Here is a 23,970-nt window from a genome sequence, read left to right as displayed (position 1 = left end):
CATGAACGCAGCGTCCGATTGCGGTGAAACTTTGAATGCACATTTGCACTACGTTGAGGAACAAATGCCACCCTTTTAACATTGGCCTGTTATAGCGCCACCAGCAGGTCAAATTTAGCAAAACACATTTTAGAACAAAATGCCTCAAATCATGCATGCAGTGTCCGATTGCTGTGCACGGCCTAGGAATAAATGGCACCCTTTTCACATTGGCCTATTATAGCCCCACCAGGAGGCCATAATAACCTACCTGACCTGGCGGAGACTTTTCTAGTTTTTTTTTGCAATTAAGTATATATCTAGTATATATATATATATATATATATATATATATATATATATATATATATATATATATATATATATATACGATATGATGACCAAGGCCAGGCAATTTAATTCCCCAAAGGAATTATTTTCATGGCTGCTTTCAGCATTTGTGTTATGTACATTACTGCAGTAGAGTTTTGTACCGTCTGCGTAAACAAGTTGATCTTGACCTCGTGACACCGGAGTTGACCTGTTTGTGCCGAGAAGTGCTTGCTGCATGGAGGATGATGGGGAAGGATGAAAGTACGAGAGGGAAGGAGGAGGGGTGGTATTCAGAGGGAAATCAGGCCTGCCCTGCATGTAGAGGAAGTGGCCTCAGTTTGACCCAACACGTCAGCCTCTCCTTCCAACCACGTCCCTTTGAAATGCCTTAGATGGATGAGGTCACAATGGTGGAGAGAGGCACCGGCCAGTCATCTGGACGCTAATTCATACAAAGTCTGCTGTGTGCATGTGCGCGTGTGCGTGTGTCTTGACTTTATAACCCTGTGTGTTTGATTCTACAGTATAATTATCTCTCTCTCTTTCTGACCCTTTTTACTTGATACAAATAATAGAGATATTCTGCTTTTATGTCTCATAACGTGTATATTATGATTATTAATGCACTTAGATGATTGATCTTGGAATGTGTTTATCTGTGAACCTTTTGCAACATCACCCCAAATGATTGGAACGTTTTTAACTGGTATGGGATAGCATTTTCCCCTTTCCTTCTCTGCTGTTTGTCTCCTGTTGTTTTGCTGTCTGAGAAACAAAAACAAAAGTCAAGTTGGAATGATGGGCATTTCCTTCTCTCTTCCAGTGAATTTAAACAGTGCAGGACATCATAACAGGTGACAATCAGGGTTATTTTCTTTATGTGCAGATTATTTTATTTTCATTCATTTGAACTTCTCATCCTTCAGATGAATGGTCTTGTATGCTGATCTCAGCATGAGAACTGGATGAAATGGTATTTTGCAGATCTTTTATGATTTGTACCAGATGGGGCTGGCAAAGTGCAGACGATCACACAATTTTCCTTAACTCTTACCTGCCTGTGATTATTTGGCACCTTACCCAACAACACTAAATTATCCAAGACAAAGGTTCTCATCTCCAGTATTGAAGTCACTGAGTATCGCTGGTTTTCATTCTGGTTTTCTAAATAATTCATTTATACCTAGGACACAAGACCTGTATGCAATTATCTGGCAACTAGCAGCATTCTGGGTCTCCAAAACTCAGAACCACTAGGGTTGACCACTTAAACCCTATTATCTTACTTAGTTGGCCCCCTCTTTTTTTCTTCTACACCAAATCTGTTCGCTTGAAATGCAGATCTACAAGCTTGTAGATCAGCTATTCTTGCAGAATGACATGCCTAGAATTGGGACACTAGGGTTCATGTGGTTAAAGAATAGACGGGTGCATCAGTAGTAGTGGGTAGTGCGTAGTGCGTAGTGCGTGAGCAGAGTTTGATTCTGTCTGGAGAACTGTACTGCATGTCGTTCCCCCTCTATGCCCTGCATTTCCTGTCTCTCTACTAGGTGAGGGGTGTTGGAAAAAATCGATTCTGTAAAAATTCAACGATTCAAAATGAATTCACCGAAGAGAAAAAAAAGGGAGAAAAGAAAAAATATATATATAAATTACATGTAAAAAAAAAAATTCTGTTGAAAGTAATTCTTACTCTGTGGTGTGAGTGAAATGAAATGTAAGCTTACCATAATCACAGTAAACATTACCATGTCTTCAGTCATATTCAAGGGCTATATAGGAAAAATGAAACTAACTCCAGTCACTTTCAGTTCAGCAGAGGGGAGTTGTGCGTGTCACTGTCCAGCTGACGCTTGTTGGCGCTCGTTAATGTTACTTGCAAGGCAATTATGTTGTGTTTCTGTATCAAATAGAACTACACCTAATCTAAGATACCATCAAAGCCAAGAATTTTTACAAGCGACCTTCTCTGGAATGATATAAGGTTTTGTTTGAGCTGTTGGAAATAACTAGGCTACACTGTGACTACACTGCAAAACAATATGACTGTTAAAAAATATATTTTTTATCAAATCGTGACCCCAAGATTCGAAATCTAATCATGAGATAGCAGAGGATTCTCTACTGTCCTTTCTAAATGAAGCCAACTCTGCCCAAAGTAACATCACAATAAACCGATACATAACGAAATGACTCTGGAACGGCCCCGGTGTCCTTGACACTAAGTTCAACATTTCCCAGTGTTGTCATCAGTTTGCCGTCATCCACCCTAACGTCAGCCTGTCTGTCATTTGCCCGTCCCTGCTTTGTTCCACAGCCTGTCATAAAGGCCTCATAAATCTATGGTGCAGGCCTATGGAATGGCAGCACTGAGTCTCTGCTAACGTAGTTCACTGTGGGAACGTAATCTCCACCTGATAGCGTGACTAGTTTTCCTGATAGCAAACCCTTAATCGCTAGCAGGCTATTAACTTGAAGATTGGTTTCCCTATTTGCACTGGTGTCAAACCCCCAGATAACACAGCAGCAGTTATATGCTCTAGTTCATCATGCTCTTTGTGCATATTTTAACTGTGTGTGTGTGTGTGTCTGTGTCTGTGTCTGTGTGTGTGTGTGTGTGTGTGTGTGTGTGTGTGTGTGTGTGAGTGAGAGAGAGAGAGAGAGAGAGAGAGAGCTGTACACTACCTCGGATAGTTCACAATAAAATCGTCAGTGTTAATTTATCCATCTGTAACTGTAGAGTGTATAACTGTATAACTGACACATTGTAAGTCACTCTAGATAAGAACATTAGCTTAGGTGTCAAATTGTTATTGTTTTCAGTGAGTTGGTCGTCTGTGCTATTGCGTGCATGCATGTGAGCCGAGGGTGATTCTTATGTTGACAGAAGCCAAAGTAGATGAGGATTTTTTTTAGGATCAGCGTTAATTTAAGTGTGAAAGTACACAAAATAGACGCAAGTGTTTTCACGGAATCCAATGCAATCTGTCAAGTAGCTGCATAGTTGCTTGGGTTACCATTGCGTATTGGGCTACCGTCTCAAATGCTTGTCTGGGAAATGTTGAATCTGAAACCAGTAGTTGCAGTGCATCGTGGGTGGCTTCTGCTCCAAATGGATGAATAGAGTCTGGCGCGTGTGGTGCAGCTTGTAGGTCTAATAACTTTTCTAGTAACCCCCCGACCTCACCCAACCCCCCCCCCCCCCCCCCCCCGACCCCACAACACTCACACACACTCACACCACGCCTACTCATGTATCCTGTGGGCTGACTTCTGATATCCACTTTACTGTGATCCTTTTATAAGTGCCACCCTCTGTGCCAACGCCCTGTTCATATAGCCAGATAATGCATACGGTCCTCTCTAAGAAACACTGACTTCTCCGTTTCCTTAGGAGGAAGAGACCAAACCGGATGCCCGCCTCAGCCAAGCAACCCGGCTCAACTTTGACCCACAAGGATAAAGGGCTGCAGTCTGTAGACAAATGAATCTCACCCCGAGTGACACGCAGGGGTGCACGACACGTCACTTCTTATATATCCAGTTGATTTAACGATGCTGTCACGTAGCTGTCGCAATACATTTATAGCGGGTCTATTGCAGGGTGCGTCAGTGAGCGCTTGTAGACATGGACGCAGGCATGTGTTCCGTTGTGTATGTGCATACAGTTACAGTTAAACGCACTGGGAGGGCGGGCCGCAGGCGGGCCGGCCGGCGGGAAGACCTCTGACGTCACTCTGACACAGCCAGTTCCCAATGCTGCTACGCCCAAATATGGAGTGTGTTGTCTAACCTCAATGTGTTGTCATGGCGTTGGTTAGATCGGCGGCTCTAGACAACTGGATATCCAAACTACTCGACGGCGGGCACCACACTCCCCGCCGTCGAGTAGTTTGGATATCCAGTTGTCTGGAACCGCCGATACAACCAATATGCCCATATATGGGCAGTCCAATATATGGGCATAGATGACATCAGGGATCTTCATATATCGGCATGAAAGGGAAAAAGACTGACAGAGATATATCTCTCATATATGGGCATAAAAGGGACACGGTAGACAGTCAGAAACAGACATCTCCATGCGTACAGTAAATGGGTACAAAAGGGACACAGGCAGACGGGTACAACGGGTACTCTGACAAAGCCCACAACACTATGACTCAGACATATGGGTCGGATTGGCAGTGTGACGTAGGTGTGAGGGTTGTGGCAGTGTGACGTAGGTGTGAGGGTTGTGTAGCGGACCGAACTCTAGATGTGGGACCGAACCTCTAATAACTATTGTTATTGGTGAGAGTTTTTGCAGAGTTGCAGAGAACACTGAACAGCAAAAGTGGAACTTTGCAGGTTTAATGATGGGATTGCACGTCATTCACTCATGCAAGCTAGTTTTATACTGCTGCTGCTTGTATCCTCTCCTGATCTGTCACTTACCCAACACACACATAATCATGTCTTACTATACTTGTGAGGCCCCCGCCCAACCTAAACCCTAAACTTTAACCTCAAAATCCCTGAACTTAACCCTAAAATGAACCCCAACCTTAACTCCTCCTAACCGCTAAATGAAAATCTAACCCCTTAAATGCATAATCATAACTTTAATCGGAAAAATACATAACGCTAATCAGGAGGACCAGTAATAAACGGTCCCCACAATGTGGATTTGTCAAATCCTACATGAGGGCTTTTGGTTCACATCAATCTGTCTTGAGAGATTAGGTTCACATAAGACACACACACACACACACACACACACACACACACACACACACACACACACACACACACACACACACACACACCCACAAACCTTCCATACACAGACACAAACAGACGGACATACTGTTCAGCCCTTGCTCCAATCAAGTTCACCTTCCCCACTAATCCTATTTCCTGTGGACCTGGATAACAAGCTCTCATTTTACGACCTTTAGTTTGCTGTCTGATGCACCCCGTGACGTCCGAGCCATCATCTATTAATTATTCCAGCCGTGCACACTGTTGTTCACGTGTTCTTTTTCCCCTCCACACCACTGCCACCACACCCCTGCCAACACAGCCCTGCCTAAATTATTCCATACAAAGCGACCCATGTCAAACACCCCAAGAGACGCAAGCACACACACACACACACACACACACACACACACACACACACACACACACACACACACACACACACACACACACTCTCTCTTTATCTTTGCAGTCCAGCTACAGACGGAAAGAAGTGAAAGACGTGGGCTCACTAACATGCACGTACACACACACGCACGCATGCATGCACCCAAGCACACACGCACACACATGCACATTGCACACACATGCACGTGCGCAGGCACACACACACAAGCCCTTCAGCCTTCGGAATCCCACCTACTGCTGGAGCGTCCTTCATGTGAGGAGAGGGAGCTGCTCATGCAGGCCAGCTCCGGGAGCAGAGGTTGGAGAGACCCAGTGCATTTTGTTGATTGTTCCATATAGGCAGGCCAGTGTTGGAGCCAGAGATGGGGATCCGTGTTCAATTGTATAGTATCTCTCCGGGCTGCCCTGTGCCATGAATAGCAGCATTGATAGGGGGTTGGGGAGGCGAGAGGCAGACAGGACCAGCACAATAGCTTTAAGTTTTATGGGGCTACTGTCGCCAGCAGCAGAGTTTTTGGCGCACGACCAACAGCAACATACTGCACAGCTGCAGCGCTTGCTTTTTCTCCGGCTGAACTCTCTTCTCTCTCACTCGTTCTCTCATGTCTCACTCTCTCTCAAGCGTAATTCATACAGTATGTTGTCAGAGAGCAGTGTCGCTCACCAGAAAAGTTGGTTTTCAACATGCATTGAAACATGCATTGATGCATTGATTTCTTTCTTTTTTTCATTTTTATTTTCATTTCTTTGCATATGATTGTATGATGACATAAAATAGGCTTCAGGCCAACATAATGTCCCCACACCACCCTTCCCTCCCTCCCTGCATCCATCTCCAACACGCTCCAATCCCTCTCCCTCTCACCCTCCCTCTCTCTCCATTCCCTGAGCTGTCCTTTTGTGTCATTTTTCTCGCAAAACAATGCCGTTTGTTTTCCGAAAGGCAGGGAGGCTCAGAGCGATGACTCGCTTCCTGGCCTTCCTGCCCTGGTCAGCCGTGGCTCCTGCATATGTCACCTTCCCTGCGTTTGCAGTGACGTGCGAGGGGCATTATCTGCCAGTGGCCTCTGTTTGTGTTGGGCTGCCTGGAGCTTGATAATGGCCCATTACTGGGGAGTCGGAGGCCTCCCGGGCACTTCAGTGGAAACTGGAAAGACCCTGCTATCTGAATACCGCCCAGCTGGCAGTCGGGCTCACTATCAAGTTAGCTACTGTAGCATTAGCTGTCAGCTAAAACCAACACGGTAGCCAGCAGCAACAGAGACCCAGGTGTCTATTTTTAGTGCAAGCTCTCGCTTTGGAGGCTGCCAGTGATGTCACTGTGCCATTCTCCGCTTGGTGCTGTCCGTGTGTCACGGTTTCGGCCGGATGCCTGACATTCTGTGTGTAAACTAAAGCTGTTGGGAAATGTGTTGGAAGATTATGGTGAACAGCAAGAATGTGTTGTTGTGTGTCGCTGATTGTTAATCTGTGTCTTTCATGCACCCTCCTTCCCTCCTATGGAAAGAATGTGAGATATTCAGTTCAGTTGAAATCTGGGTGGAAGTGACTTTCAACGTCATTCCTTCTCTACTTAGGGCGAAGTACCTGTTCTTCGCCCTGTGCACGTCTGTCACCTTCTCTCCCGCCTCTCCTGACTGAAACAATATAGTTGGCGTGCCTGTTGCATGTTAGGAAACTGAATGCGGCCATTGTGCAAGCATCAGGTGATGCAATCCCAATGCAATTCTAGCCTCTTTCTCGTGGATCATGTTGATAGTAAATTTCCACCCTCCTCTGCACTACTGAACTGAATCAGAACACAGAAATGCTGTACTACTGAGAATTCCCCCTCCTTGTGCGTTGTGAATTGTTCCAGCAAAGAGAGTCTGACTCATTTACCAATGTGCAGGATTGGATGTAACTACAGTATGTGTTACTGGACTAGGGTGAGTGCCCACGGGCAAACATTCTAGAGGAAAAATACAAGGTAGTTGTCGAGTTTAACCCATTAAAACCAGGAACGCATTATTATTTTATACTTTGGCGATTCAAAAATAGTAGATATACAAGCTCATAGCGCAGCACCGAGCATGCCACTATGAGCTTGTAGATCTGCTATTTTTGCAAAATAGATTTTGTACTCAAATCTTTGCTTCTGGAACCTTGGAACAAAATATTTTCAGATGGGGGTCCGCGGCCAAATACATGTAATGTTGGGGGTCCTTGACAAGTTTGAGCACCACTGATAACATAGCAACATAAGTGTTTCAGAAAACTGTTAGGATTTTAGAAGACATTTGTAGAATCGTATCTCACAGGTCTTAATGGGTTAAGTAATGTCGGTGGGGCCATCGCGTGAACCCCTCCCCTCACAGATGTTGAGAAGATATATTAGGCACATGACATGGTCAGGAGGTTCAAATCTACATTTTGGCATCCCAGAACAACCCCTATACCTGGCACTGGGTACTTATCAGACACGCATTTGCCTACACTACACTTAACACCACGCTGCACAGTCTACACTTAGGCTTACCCTCAAACCACAACATCACAACCAATAATTTCCAATCTCATCAGCAATAAGCTAATGAGACAGCTGAATCTGCTCGCTGGAAATGGCCCACTCAGCAGGTCGGCAACCACCCTGTTACCACCAGCCGTGTGGAAGGAGAGATAGCAGCAGGTTGTTGTTGTTCTAATGTGAAATGTTGTGAAAATATCAGTTCGTCCCTCCCTGGGTGTCTGCAAGTCCGTACAAAGTCTTAAAAGTCTTGTTTACACTGTAAAATGTGCTTTGAGTGTACAAATGGACCCTTACACTCTCCGAGTTAAATTAACACTCAGGATTTATATTGTGTACTTCGATCGATGATTTGATTGTGCATGCTTAATAATTAAGACCTCTTAATTATTATTTCTCAAAAACATTTCATATCAATAAAGAAGTAAAAATTTGGCTTGGACTGCAGGTTCTACTTTGAAATCACGTTCTGCACTGAGATCGCCAAGCACATTGTGAGCTTGTCGATCGGCTATTTTCAGCGACAGCTTTCCCCACAATAACAGAAAACTGAAAAGACACTAGCATAGAGCCCTGAGGGACCCCGCTCAACATGGTGTTTTAAGTGGTTAAGAGCAGCATCTCCTGCACCAAGTGAAGAATAAGTGTTTTAGTTGGTGCGGTTGGTGTAGCGTTATCAGTCCTTGTGTGACCTGGATAATGTCACAATGTCATTACGTGGATTCTCTTTAGCTTCGTTGTGCTTAATCCACACATACCATAGGGTTGATTGTCCACCAGAGTTATCAGACTTTATCTGTTGTTGTGTCAGCCAGCTTGTCTCCCCTGACAAACTGTGCGTTCCTCCTCACCTCTGCACCACCACCACCACCACCCCCACCAACCACTATATGTGTGCAGTACTGTCGAGTAATCTTAGTATTGTCAAGTTAATAGGCCTGACTAACATGTTATCTAATAGATGCACATAGCCTCACTATCTAATCAACGTCCATTTAGGAAATAAGTTGGGGGGGGGGGGGGTTGGTGGGAGGGGGTTGAATTATGCTTGAACAGGAACCACCGTAGCAGAACGTGTAATGAATTGCGTTTTGCCAGCCAGTCTGCAATTTTTTTGTTGTGGAAAACAAGGCCTCATTCATAGATTGTCTGGACAGGAATGAGCCTCCAGTAATTCTGTGTGAATTGACAATATGGGAAATGGTGTAAAATTATTGAAGTCTAGTCTTGTGTCTAGACAGTGTGTTTCTGTGTTACAGTATGACCTGCGACTGTACATACATAGCTGTTTTTTTCTGCTGGGCCGCAGAAAAGCAGGCCCGCAGAATTGTACACTAGCCTCATTGAGAACCCATGTGTTTAAGTTTAACCACAGGGTTTAGGTTTTTGGTGTGAGAAAGTAACATACAGTACAATGGGAGGGTTGCAGAGCCACCCATTGGGTGTTAAATGTCATGAACTACTTACTTAGGCTGTTTTTCATGGAAATTTTTGCACAAAAATATATACCTTTTGCATAAACAACACAGTATTCAAGTTGTTCAAGTTGTTTTGCCTGTGTTTCTTTTTTGGGAGCCTGGCCCACTGGTTAAGAAACATTGGTATAAAGAACATGACATTTCCCAGTTTTCTCTTAGTGTGGACCATGTTGACATCAACCAGGGAGGGGTCCGCCAGCCTCAGTTATCTCTGAGGCCATACCTTCCATGCTGGGGTGGTGCAGTCTCCTCATATCCCCTTAGAAACCAGGCTAGATTTCTCTCCTGTCTCTATGCCTTTCACTGAAGCTTGTAGTCATGTGCAGTGAATAAGCTAGAGCTGATTGCTCTATTAAGGTTTTAAGTTCGACCTTTTTTTTTCGACATTACGACCGATCAGTCCTCCGATTTTTCATATTCCATCCTGATTGCTATCTAAAGTTTGCAGGAGTGGTTCACTTTTAACAAAATGCCTCAAATCATCATGAGTGCAGCGTCCGATTGCGTGAAAGTTCACCCACGCCTGTTTTAGCGCCACCAGGAGGACGATTTTTGCAGCCTGACCTGGCGGAGACCTGTGCTTCGAGGAGCACCTTTTCTACAGTAGTTCTTTTTCAGTTCATTAAATTAGTGTAGGTAACAGACATGCAAAAGTGTAACTTTTCAGCTACAGTCACCTTTTTGAACCCAAATAGGGCAATTGTGTGACACCTGACCCGAAAGAAAACAACATGTTGTCACCTTTTTCACCTCGGGGCTGTTTGCATGCCTGAGGTAACTTTAACACTTATTTTGATATTCTCTTTCAAAACATAGCCACCGACTACACGCTACAGTAATAGTACGTTTGGCTTATTAATTAATTACCACTTAATTAATAATTAAGTGGTCTTTAAATTAGATTTTTTTAAACAGAAACTTCAAGTGCTGGAAAGCTTGAATGTCCTTGAATTTGCCTTGAAAACCCGCACGAATCCTTTATATTGCATTTGTTCATATCCAAACTGCATTACCGAAATGCATTAGAGTGACATGATGTCATGAGTTGCTGTATTGCTTATTTTGTGGCATGGCTACTGTGGCTCGCCTCCTGAAAATGCACACAGCAATTAGGTCAGGTGAGGTTTTTGTCCATCACAATCAGCGGTCAAGCGTGGCAGCACCACACAGGTGGCCTGTGGGTCTTTTAATGACTCACTTAGTGTAATTTTGGAAATAAATAACTCTATTTTCTCCCTTTGAGTCGCCGCAGGAGAAAATAAACTCAAATGACCTAAGGCTGGCCAGGGACTGGTTTACACAGGAAAACCCACAGCACTTGTGGACGCATGATAAACATGTTCTGTTGTTTAGATGAATAGTTGTTTATTTAATTGTCCCACTACTCTTGGCAATCAGGTAGGATCCTCAAACCTGCATTCTTCCAATTTCCTCCATGTTAACAACAAGACTGTCATGATGTTTCCCAGTTCAGCGGCCTGGCAACGGTTGCCTGGGAAACCTGAGGGCTAACAAGGATTTAGAGTACAGACCCCCTTGTTCCTCATGTGGGAACGAAGTGATGTCACCCGTACTTTGTACACCACAACTACAATGTTTCTCACAGTTCAGGGAGCAGCAGCTCATACCATCAGCAACTTCTCAGCCGCTCCCTGTTTTATTCCATCTCACTCTCTTCTTCCGCAGACGTAGAAAATCAGCACGTTTCTCATTTGCCATCTCACGCCTCTCTGTCTTCCACTGGCTCATAAAATGTGAACCCACTTTATTCAGCAGAAGGAGGTGATGACTGGTGGTTATTGGGTGTGATGATAAGCATGCTAACCGGGTGAAGATGAGTGAGTGTTTACAGTAAACTGGTAAGAGGGTTGTCCTGGTCTGGTGATCAGATCACAGCTGAACTGCAGCTTGGGGTCATGTTGTAGACGCAGCTGGAGACCGTTTCTGATTCAGCTGGAAAAGTGCTGACTGCTGCTGGGAGAGAGGACAGGGCTACTTTTAGCTGTGCCTGCAGACTGGGAAACTCCTGTCTGCACTGTGCACACAGAGAGAGGGAGAAGGGAGGGGTGGGAATGTATATTTATGTGTGAATATGAGAAAGAAAGTGTGTGCACACGCACACGCGCATGTACACACACACACACACACACACACACACACACACACACACACACACACACACACACACACACACACACACACACACACACACACACACACACACACACACACACACACACACACACACACACACACACACAAAGAGAGAGCATAAACACAGCAATCATGCATTTATGTCATGTTATGTGTATATGTGATACAGTGAGTGTGCATGCATTTGGTGTGTGCACAAACATGTACATGTGCAAGTGTGTGAGGGAGTGATAGAGAGAAAGAGAGAGAGAGAGAGCGAGAGAGAAAGAAAGAGCGAGAGAAAAAGAAAGAAAGAAAGAAAAGAAGAAAGAAAAAGAAAAAGAGAGAGCTACCAGCATTCTGGCTTGTGGCTGAAGCTCTAGTCTTTTGAACTCTCTGTAGTTCAAAGCAACAGACGCCTGTCTAGACACCAAATATCGCCTTTCCCTGACTGAATCAGTCTTTCCATGTGAAAGAGGGGCGACTGTGGCATCATCTCTCTGCTGGCACCAAGTAATGCTGATATAGCCATTAGCCATGTATTTGCCATTTCTCATTTAGTACAAGTGCATTGCCAAAGGTAACAGTAATCTCTCTTTGACAAGGTTCAACACTGCACATTCAAAACACACACACAGTCACACACACATATATATATCTTTATTTGTGTTCACATTTAACAAGAAATGTGTTAAATGTGTGTGCATCTACTAGATGCTTGGGAAACTCAACAACATACGTTTTCAGTCTCAGTTCACCTCCAAGCATCGTCTCCTCCATATCTGGTAACTGCCAACTATCGCAGACGTTGAACAGAATTTAGCCAATGCCTTAGCTCATGGCTTTGGCATTCTTGTAATCTGTGTTTTGTGGACATTACAGAGGCTTCCAAATATAAACACAAGCTATTTACATTTGTACCCAAGCTGTACTGTGCAATAGCATCCTTAAGACGCTGGTACTTTAGCACCTTGGTAAGGAATGCCTCTTCCAGACTGTGGTCAAATGTACATCCCACTTCTAGAATGGACACACCAGTATCTGTTGACCAGTGACCACCTGCTTCCAATGTCATTGGTCGGACACCCATCTTCAAATTATGATCAACTGTAAAGTTTCATGGCTGCATCTTGCACAGTTCTGATGCTATCGCGGTGACAACATCTATCCACAGGCATACGGTATCAACACCACAGACTCAAGGTGAAAACAATACCAGCCACAATGTCACTCACAGCTGGCAATAAAACATTTGTGGTAAAAAAACAAAATCGGGTCAGTGGGACCTTGTAGTGTCGACCTGATTAGCAATGAAGCAATAAGCAACACAAGGCCAAATAGGTTATAGATATTTAAGTGATATTGCACTTTAGTATTATGTATTCATGAGGTAATTAATTATCCACTCAAATCATGATGGCTGACCTTTGATGAATAAATAATGACCAGTTGTAGGCTTTATAGGGCAGCGTGCATATCTGACATTTTTGTCTGGTCAACGAGAGTTGAAAACATTTTCAACTTTTGGATGAGTGTTTTAAGAGAGGGCGTTGCGTTTTCAGCCTGGAAAAGATGACTTGGTGGACACTCTGCTTAACTCTCAACACTACATTATCAACCCATTCTATCTGGGAAAGCATCTGTGTCATTTTAGATTTTAGCTATGTATAGCAACATAGGTTTTTCAGAAAACGGTTAGGATTTAGAAGACAGGTCTAAATGGGTTAAATGCCATGCATGTCTAACCTTATCCCTAAATAGCTACTTGAAAACTGAGGACTGTCACTGGTTAAATGGCTTCACTTTCCACAATTTTCTTCATCGGTTTGTCTTTGTAAGGACATTTGGTAGAAATGCTGTACATGGACACACATAAACTCACAAAACCCTAGACACACGCATACACACACACACACGCACATACTTTTCATCTGAGTGTAAGTGTTAAGTGTTAAATGCATTGACTCATAACGGTTGGCCCTTTGATCATATAGTGCTAATGAATGGCATGTGTGTGGGTGGGTTTGTGTGCATATGGGGAAGGTACAGTAAAGCCATGGGGCCACTCTATTCTGTGCTGTAGGTGGTCTTGTTGAGGTTGCAGTATGAGGGCTGGTGTGTGTGTGTGGTGAAAGGGTGGGCTGTATAGGGGTGGTCTTTCTCAGATCCTTGGAGTTCTCCATGGCTTTTCCTATTGCTCCCCACAACACACACACACACACACACACACACACACACACACACACACACACACACACACACACACACACACACACACACACACACACACACACACACACACACACACACACAGAGAGGGATAGAAGGTGTGCCCTCCCACACAATCTCATTTAGCCCTGCACTGCTGCTGGTAGCTGGCATCACATCACACACACACAGCTCGTATAGTTTGAGTGAGGTGACTCACTTGGGGTGGGCTATTTGAAAGCTAGTGAGCACTCCCCTGCAGTGCTGCTAGCTTCTAGATACACTTCAGATATTTGATAAACCACCACATCTCTCAGATGTGGATGATATCTTAATTATTCCAAGTGATGCTGCTGCAAGGGCTACAATCTGACAATCTGTTGCTAAGCTCATGTAGCTCGTGGCTCAGGGGTTGAGTGAACTGGAAACCGCAAGGTTCCCAGTTTGATCCCGGGCTCGGAGGCTCCCCCAGAGTTAGTGTCGAAGTGTCCTTGAGCAAGAAGCTGAACCCCTAATTGCTCCCGATAAGCAGGTTGGTGCCTTGCATGGTTTCCTCCGCCATCGGTGTATGAATGTGTGTGTGAATGGGTAGGTATGTAAAGCGCTTTGGATAAAAGCGCTATATAAATGCACCATTTACCATTTTACATGAAGACTAGTGCCCTTGTTAACATAGCGCATAGATGGATTTGTGTTCCCTGCCTACAGCATGTGTTGTTGTTAATGTGTAAATGAGTCTACCTTACCTCATAATTCGAAACTGTATGCTGCATAAATGATTAGAATCTTTTTTGGGGGGGCGGGGGGGGGGGGGGGGGGGTCAATAAACATGCCATCGAAGAGGGGCCCTCTAAGCAGCAAAAAATACAACTCTGACTTGGCGACCAGCACATGCGGCTCCTTCCCTCAGGTATCACTGGCCCAGTGTATTCCTCCATTGGTAGGACAGGTTAAAATGCAGGAATTGTGTGAATGGCAAAAGTCGAAATTAAGAGTCAGGCCTTTGTCTCAGAATTATTTCCAGCTTTCAGGATCTTTCACCCAACCTCCACACTCTTCCGACATGTGTTTACTGTTCCCTATCAAGAGTCTGGACCTCCCCCACATAATTCTAAACTCTATCTCCACCACCTCACACTAATAGTGTAAAGAAAGCCTGAATCCTAATTACATAATACAGCTGAATTGCCTATTGTCACACAACTGTCTGTAAGCTTGCAAGTTCTTTTCACTATGTGTGATCCCTATGGGATTGTTGTTTACGTAACTCGGCCTCCCTCAACTCTTTGGGGTCAGGTGCACTATGTCTCTAGAAGGGCTAGTGTTTCACCATATCCAGAGGCATTGTAGTTATTCTTGTATGCCTCCTTTCTTTTTTGTGGGAACCCATTTTCCTCTGTCCCTGCTAGAAATAAAGTAACAACTTAGGATAAGGCAGACATGTCTACAGAGTGGGTCTAGAAGATAAAATGGCTCCTTTCCATCCATGTTTATTCACCATAATTCTCTCCAGCGATGCTGTCTTGCAGAAGGAAGTGGTTTCCCCAGTATTTTCTTTTTTTCTACTACCGCTGCAAAATCATTGTTCTTTTCTATAAATGACGACTCACTTTGTTACCTCCTTTTCCACAGTGCAGATTTGTTTTGTCTAGTTTCTTTAATGTCAATAGGTTCTGGGAATCCACACATTATGATTTGGTTTCCTTTGTGGTTTTAGTACTGTAACTAAAGTGCAGGGAAGTCCTTTTCTTTTTAATGATAGCACAGTAGTAATAGCCCAGTAATAAGTAGTAATAGTTCCAGTGTGATCATATCATTGAATTGTTCATTATACTTACTGCTCAGCCAAGGACATGAATCAAGTGCATTGTTATTAGAATATGCTGCCTGTTTGCTTATAATTATTTAAAAACGACCTCCGAAGGAATGCTGTGATTGTTATCTCAGGATAATTTATGTGCGCACCACATAGGCCGACCCACAATGACCTTTGAACTCATCTGGTCGCCCCTCGCCTTGTTTTTGCGAACCCTATTTTTGGGTGTAAAAAGGCTTTAATCAGCTACTCCAAAGAAGAGGTTGGAAAGTAGGGAGCTCCCCTTCCTTCCTTGTCCCACCCACCCCCCTGTCTGCCTCCATTCCTCTGTCTCTGCGCCTCTTCTGGAAACAAACAGGGAGCTGTAGGCTCCCGCTGTAGCATCAAAGAACCGTGAAGGGCTCACATCCTGCTGTGGTAAGTGGAGTCCAACAAAACAAGCGCACACAATTTAACATGTATTTTTAGACGTAAGTTATGTCTCTGTTGTGCTCTCTCCAATGCATAAAGCAACACAAGGCTGTTGCAGCTCAGCGTGCCCCCTTTCTTTTTTCTTTTTTTTTGTGCACGTTATTTACAGCTGGGGCTTTGCCTGTGGCATTACCTCCTACAAACCTACAGTATGATTTGACCTGAACACCTCTGATGGATGCAGTTGCTAAATTGAGGGGAAGAAACAATAACTAATGGATAAATGTTGTGTACATATTATTTGTTTACATTCTGTACATAATTATGTGAGCACAGAGGCCATAATCATAATTTAATAATTTCATACACTTATGTAATGGGCAACTCAAGCATTTTAAAGAAACACTTTTTTTTTCTTTGCACTTAGCTGCACATTCAGTAATTCATTACACAAGTTCAGAGAAACAGTGCTTGCAGTTCCTCTTTCTGGCTGTGGAACAACAAGATTTCTGGTCAAACAGTAGGGTATATACATTCACTGTTTTTTGTATGCTCATTATTATAGACCTGTATGTGAAAATATAAAATAAAAAAACCTTGAACAAAAAAAAAACAGTAGGGTATGAGATTGTGTGTGTGTGTGTGTGTGTGCGCGTGTGCGTGCGTGCGTGCGTGCGTGTGTGTGAGAGAGAGAGAGAGAGAGAGAGAACGAGAGAAAGAGGGAAAGAGAAACAGAGAGGAATCAAGAGAGTGAGGGGGAGGAGAGACGCTGTAACCAGAGCTCTGAGAAAGTTCAGCGGTATAGGATGTGTCCAGTCATGTTCCCATCGCGCCTGTAAATGATTACCAGGCGGTGGAATTGGAACTCTGGCGTTGGAACCACCAACTGACTGGCAGACTTCAAACTCTCCAACCTCTCTTGTCCAACCGCCCTCCCCAGCAGCATCTGAGTCATTACACACTGCCCTGAGTTATGTTGCCAGCCACTGCCAGCGACAAGCTGCCAGGCAAGAAAAACGTTTTCATGATCTCAGGGAAATCTCTTGGATCTCTGCTCCAGTCCTTTGAATAATCACATCCTGTAATGTGAGAAAGAGGGATCTCCAACGTCCAACCTCTTTTGGTCACAGATTAGCACAGTGGTTCTCAACTCGTTTGATGCAGGGAGTAGAAATTTGCTTTAAATAAAGAATATGGTGCAATATTTTAAATATCAATATTTCTCTATTAATGTTCGTTTGGGACTGTTGATGGATTAGTGCTTGAGAATCAAGTTCGCCTCCGGAACCAGACGGCCCCTTGCTGACCTGTTAAATCCCCGCCTGAAGGCTTCTTCCTGTGCCTCCCCTACACTGTCTTCCGCTCACGTTTCCTACTGTCTGGATTTAAATATATCAAGCCGAGTGGACTGTCCACTTCCCAAAATAATGTTCTTTATCTGTGACCCTGTCAAAAAAAATCTTAATTTTAATTCCCAACACACAGGTTACTATAAGTGTATCACCATACAATGCTCAAACAGCATGTTAACTCCACTTTGGCTGCAGGGGCAGTTCGCTGGCTGAAAAACAGCATAATACCAATAACAGTCTCATTATATGTTGTTGCCTGTTGCTGTTAAAATTCCCCTTTCATTGAATGATTTACAACCAGGATGTCACATAGCACAGGATACACAGAAAACTATTGTAAAGAGTCTCTCACAAGCTGTGCATAAACTTGTTTGCAGAGGCCCACTCCTGTCAGTTATTTTTCCTTTCTTTAAACTGACAGTAGAGAGATTGTTGAGAACGCAGAGGAGGAAGCATTGTGGTGGGTTTTGATCTCTGGTGGACACCACCAAAACATTTCATGCCATTGTGATAAAAAGCACCTCATGTGATTCATATCTAGTTGCCCTGCTATGTCAGCATACGCCAGTTATTCTACACACAAACACACACGCACGCGCGCACGCACGCACGCACGCACGCACGCACGCACGCACGCACGCACGCACGCACGCACGCACGCACGCACGCACGCACGCACGCACGCACGCACGCGCACGCACGCACGCACGCACGCACGCACGCACGCACGCACGCACGCACGCACGCACGCACGCACGCACGCACGCACGCACGCACGCACGCACGCACGCACGCACGCACGCACGCACGCACGCACGCACGCACGCACGCACGCACGCACACACACACACACACACACACACACACACACACACACACACACACACACACACACACACACACACACACACACACACACACACACACACACACACACACACACACACACACACACACACAGCTCATGAAGGATTTGTCTTCATGATTCAGTGGAACTGCACTTCCCAAGTGCTGTTCTGCACCTGACTCATCATAAATAATAAATTAACCTCTCATAGAACAAACAATTTTTTGTATAACATTCTGATGTTAAGTAAGCATTTTGTATCACTTTTGACACTTTATTGAAGGTACACATGACGGTAACAGTAAAATCCTCAGTGTCACCCTCAGTGTCATTGTCTCCGCCAGGCCGAAAGGCATGGCGAGAGAGTATGTTTTCGCCCCTGTCCGTCCGTCCGTCCGTGTGTCCGTGTGTGTGTCCGTCCGTCCGTGTGTCCTGTCTGTGTGTTACCACCAAATCTCAGGCACCGTTGGCCCGGTCGCTGCGAAACTGTGCACACACACTCCCTGGATGCCAATTCAGAACCTCTGCCTCAAATTTTTCACATAGGCCTGTCATAGCGCCACCAGGAGGCCGATTTGTGCAAAACCCATTTTTCCCCATTACTCCTACAGTTTTTAACCAAACCTCATGCAAATCGGTACACAGTATCTCTATAGTCATGTGATCAACCCTGATCTGTCCGATTTCCCATATTCCATCCTCATTGGCTAAGGTTACCATCCAAAGTTTGCAGGATTGGTCCGTTTTGAACAAACTGCCTCAAATCATGAACGCAGCTTGCCATTTCCATAAAATTGCACACGCACATTCCCACTAGGCCGAGGAATAAATGGCACTTAAAACTTTTCACATCAGCCTCATGGTGGCGCTATAACAGGCCGATTTGCATTTTTAACTATAACTGCACCGATCTGCGTGAAACTTTGCACGCCTACTCCCTAAAGGCCAAGGAAAAACATCTGCACTGCATTTTTCACATCTGCTTTTTACAGCGCCACCAGGAGGCCGACTTATGTCAAATACATTTTTGGATATTAATCCTTCAGATTTTATCCAAACATCACGCACATCGGTACAATGTATCTCTATAGTCATGTGATCAAGACGCATCTGTCAGATATTTCATATTCCATCCTGATTGGCTAAGGTTGACTTCCAAAGTTTGCAGGATTGGTCCGTTTTGAACAAAATGTCTGAAATCATGAACGTGGCGTGCGATTTCCGTGAAAATTTGCACGCACATTCCCAGTAGGCCGAGGAAGAAATGCCACCCTTTTCACATTGGCCTATTATAGCGCCACCAGGAGGCCACAATAACTTACCTGACCTGGCGGAGACCTGTGCTCCGAGGAGCACTTTTTCTAGTTTGTAACTGAGATGGCCAGCAGGCATGCAGAATCTGAACTGATTCTGGTGCCTGTCTTGGAGGTATTTAGGCTACCATCCAAGTTCTTTAATAAAGACTCACAGTTGATTATTTCACCCATCAGAATTACATTAAACTGGAGCATTTAATCCTTTTGGATGATTTTTCAAGTTTAATGTCCACACGGCAGTTGTTTTACTTCAGTTTGTATTCATTCATTTAATGTATTTTCAGTTTTGCTTTGTGTTTTTTATTGTATTTTATGGGGTAATCCCTGCTTGAATGCTTTCTTGGCCAGGGTTCCCTTGCAAAAGAGACTTCAATGGAACTTCACCTGGTTAACAAAAATAGTCAATATATTCACAATAACATTTTCAATGGAGAAACCACCATGCAGGTGTCAATTAGCTGTTTGTGCAACTCACCACTGGTCTTCTGCGTACCAGCAGTGAGTTGAGGAAACTCTTATGACATCACTGTGGGGAACAATTCTACGAAAGACGAGGAAGTGGGAGGGGGGGGGGGGGGGCCTGGTTGACCATGAGCCAATCACACCTGCCATTGTTTCCTCTTCTGATCAACCAGGTGCACTGCTGCTGACTGTACAAGCTGCACCACAGCCTGCAATACAGAATAAACATGTTCTCATCACACTCTGACAGGAGGAAGAACAGTCGGAACGTTCAGTGTGTTCCGACCTACAGTACAGTGTTGACACAGCATCCCTCGCTTCCCTCACCAAGTTACAGAGCCACACACACTTGAGTGATCATTTATATCTGGACCCTTACAGGTCAATTTTTAGACTCTCACAGTTAAATGATCACAAAGAAATGTCCTGCGCACATTCTCATGTTTAGTAATAGTACAGTATGTCCCAACTGTGTTCACATCAACTTGGTTTGTGAATTGTTTGTTATGACAAGCAAGTTGGCGATTAGCCAAACGGCCGGCAAAGTGTCATCATTGTCCTTATCGTTTGCTTCCTACTCTCTGACAGAAGTGTGGTCTGAAATAATGCCCATGAGCAGGATATTCTGTGTGTTGCTGCAAGCCTCAGAGGACAGAGTAAACTGCCGCAGCATGTTGTTACTGAGTTTGAATATTGCTGCTCTTGTTTCAACAGGACCATCTCACGCTCCATACGGCTTGACCTGAGAACTGCATAATAAGGTGAATGAAGTATAGAATAACAAAAAACTAGGGCTAATTTACCCTGTATTCGGATATTTGATCTGAATATCAGACCTTGCATTTTCTTGTTTGTTAATTAGTTAGTTAATTGTTAGTTAGTTGGTTGGTTGTTCCTCCCAACAGAATGATTATTCACCATTTGCTGTCACCTATGCTTGTTTTGGCAGTTGTGTTTTGTTTACTAGCATAACTTCAGTTTGACAGATTTGACAGAGTTGTTTTCGTTACATTGCACGACACATAACGCCTACTTCCTTTGCCATTTCTCCATTTGTGTTTTTTGCTTTCATCTAACGGAGCTAGTTTCATTCACATTTTCTTTTCCTAATGCAGTCTTTTATTGCCCAGGATGTCTTCGAAGACGCCCAGTGCCAACAACATAGCCCACGCCAAGAGGACGGTGGATCAGCTCAGGATAGAAGCCAGCATCGAGAGGATAAAGGTGCGTGAAGATCACACAGAATATTACATGTCATTACAGTCATGTGGCATTATGGCATGTGTCTGTGTTAACCACATGAACCCTAGTGTGCCTATTCTGGGCATGTCTTAACAGGCAAACATTTGGCGAAAATAGCAGATCTAGAAGCTCACAACGTGTCGTAACGTGTTTTGAGCTTGTAGATAGGCTATTTCTGGCCAAGAGACGTGTAAAGGGAAATAAGGAGGTGACCAAGACTCCTGGGAGACTCCAGTCAACAAAAAATATAGGGTTTAAGTGGTTAAAGTATCATGTCAGTATCATGGTCAGTATCATGTCAGCATCATTTCAGTATCATGTCAGTATCATTTCAGTATCATGGTCAGTATCATGTCAGTGTCATGGTCAGTATCATTTCAGTATCATGGTCAGTATCATGGTCAGTATCATTTCAGTATCATTTCAGTATCATTTCAGTATCATTTCAGTATCATGTCAGTATCATTTCAGTATCATGTCAGTATCATGTCAGTGTCATGGTCAGTATCATGTCAGTTTCATGGTCAGTATCATGTCAGTATCATGTCAGTGTCATGGTCAGTATCATGTCAGATATATCATGTCAGTATCATGTTTAGTATCATTTCAGTATCATGGTCAGTATCATGTCAGTATCGTGTCCAGTATCATGTCAGTATCATGTCAGTATCATGGTCAGTATCATGTCAGTATCATGGTCAGTATCATTTCAGTATCATGTCAGTATTATGGTCAGTATCATGTCAGTCAGTATCATGTCAGTATCACGTCAGTAAATTATGTTGATGTCCTGGTTATTAGTATACCCATTTCACAATTTAAGTCACAATGGGAAAGAGCGTCTGCTAAATGCCTAAATTGTAAATTGTAGTAACTCTTGATAAGGATTTACAGGTTTGTATGTGTGTGTGTGTGTGTGTGTGTGTGTGTGTGTGTGTGTGTGTGTGTGTGCGTTTGTGTTCACCGTCCGTCCTCTGTTTGTCCTGCAGGTGTCCAAGGCTTCAGCAGACCTCATGAATTACTGTGTTGAGCACGCAAAGTATGACCCTCTGCTCATTGGTATCCCGACTTCAGAAAATCCCTTCAAGGACAAGAAACCCTGCACTATATTGTAGTCGATGCCATTTAGCCTTTAAGTGTCTGTTTTTTGCTTATTAATGTGGCTGTATTCTTTTACTGAGAGGGGTTAGGGGGTTGGGAGATAGACTGTGTTTTAAAAATATATCACTATCATTCCCTTATAGTCATGATTTCTGTAATGATTTCACCTAGAATGAATGATCTCAAAATCAACAATCTGCAATCAGCCAAGTAGTGTGCCGTGGCCACCCTGCCTCCTTCTATTAATGGAAACTATTCCACCACTGACCACTAAACAGGTTGTTAAAATGGTATGGCATGGCATATTGATAATGGAAGTGATCTGAATTACTGAAACAGCCCCAGTCCTCACTGGGACTATGGACTGGGTGTGACATTCTGGAGTGGTGACTGTTGACATCTGTCTACTTTACTCAGTGAATTTATATAGCCCAGGTTTCCTTCCTGGCCTTTAGTCACATGCAGTACCTGTTGAACGTCACATCATTGTTTCTGCTACAGTATAAGGTCTTACAGGCCCACCCTCACCATTTGGGTTGTATGACTGTTTGAAATTAACTAACTGAATACAGGGTCAGAGTGTATAATAAGTTTGGAGGTAAACGTTAGTAAAATCTGGAATGTTCGTTTAACTCGGAGAGTGTAAAAATACACTTGTAAGGGTTAAATGAAGACTCTGGTTGTTACTGTGTGATAACAATGTGACAGTTTTATGTTTTGCTGAAATTGATGCCATTAGGGTTTGTTTTATTCTTTAATTATTTTAATTTTTTATTTCCTCGCAGTATTGTAAAGCAGTGCTGTAAAGCAGTGGAATCAACATTAACTGAGTGCTTTTAGGAACCCTTGTTCAGTAATCAAAAATGTGTATGGTTCAGATTTAAGGTACCTATATGCGATGGGTTTGTATTAACATTGTATTAAGATTAAGAAAAAAATATTAATATTTACAAAATATACTTTCATCAGATTGTACTCTTAAGTGCAGATACCCTCTGAAAACTGACCTCTGGTGTCAGGTTGAACAGTGGTTCTCAGTTGGTTGGATTCAAAAAATGGAACCCGGATTTGATGTTTGCCGTCATGACGTCAGGAAACAATTCACTAACACATACAGTACAATATTACACACTTCATCTCACAAGCCACTTTTGGGACCCAACCCAGCGATTGAGAACCACTGCCTTGGACAACATAGAGTAGAACTCTGATGTCCTGTACAAACCTCATGTATCCAGTATATTGTTTTGACAACAAGGTTTTATGACCCTGGGACCAAGCCAAGCGATCATAACTCATGAAGTAATGATATATTACAAACTGTCACCAGAGTCACCAGATTTTCTTAATTGGTAAAAAGTTTACCTTTACATTTGCAAATACGTGGGGACAAGAAGCAACCCCGCCCAGCTATTGGAACTGCTTTTACACAACACTGAGCCATGCTGCCTTGCAGATACAAGAAAGTATCTGCAAGATCTTAGGCAACTCGATGTAAACAATTGTGTCTTAAATAGATTTTTTGGCACATTTAATGTTGGCACAAGCACAGTACAGTAGGTAGTGTCCATTAATGTAACAGGTTGACTCAACTGCCCCTGGATCGTTCCGATCGTCTCTTGTACAGTACATGTA

General features: G+C 43.7%; 1 protein-coding gene across 4 annotated transcripts in view; it reads left to right on the top strand.

Moving 5' to 3' along the window:
* gng12a (guanine nucleotide binding protein (G protein), gamma 12a) overlaps positions 1 to 22,635 on the top strand; it is a 37,959-nt gene extending 15,324 nt beyond the window's left edge. For 2 of the 4 annotated variants that reach the window (XM_080439493.1, XM_080439495.1), the window contains exons 2-4: positions 20,707 to 20,753; positions 21,123 to 21,216; positions 22,224 to 22,635. In XM_080439493.1, the coding sequence (XP_080295619.1) occupies positions 21,124 to 21,216; positions 22,224 to 22,349 (219 nt within the window). In that variant the 5' untranslated portion in view covers positions 20,707 to 20,753; position 21,123 and the 3' untranslated portion in view covers positions 22,350 to 22,635. Of the gene's footprint in view, positions 1 to 20,706; positions 20,754 to 21,107; positions 21,217 to 22,223 lie in introns of all 4 variants that reach the window. The other 2 variants (XM_080439492.1, XM_080439494.1) reach the window with 1 other exon arrangement.
* Positions 22,636 to 23,970: the final 1,335 nt, after the last annotated feature.

Source organism: Gymnoscopelus braueri, assembly GCF_963280865.1.
Source record: "Gymnoscopelus braueri genome assembly, chromosome: 10".
Taxonomy (NCBI): Eukaryota; Metazoa; Chordata; class Actinopteri; order Myctophiformes; family Myctophidae; genus Gymnoscopelus; species Gymnoscopelus braueri.
Note: the sequence above shows the minus strand (reverse complement) of the source record. Positions and strands in the feature narration are given on the sequence as shown.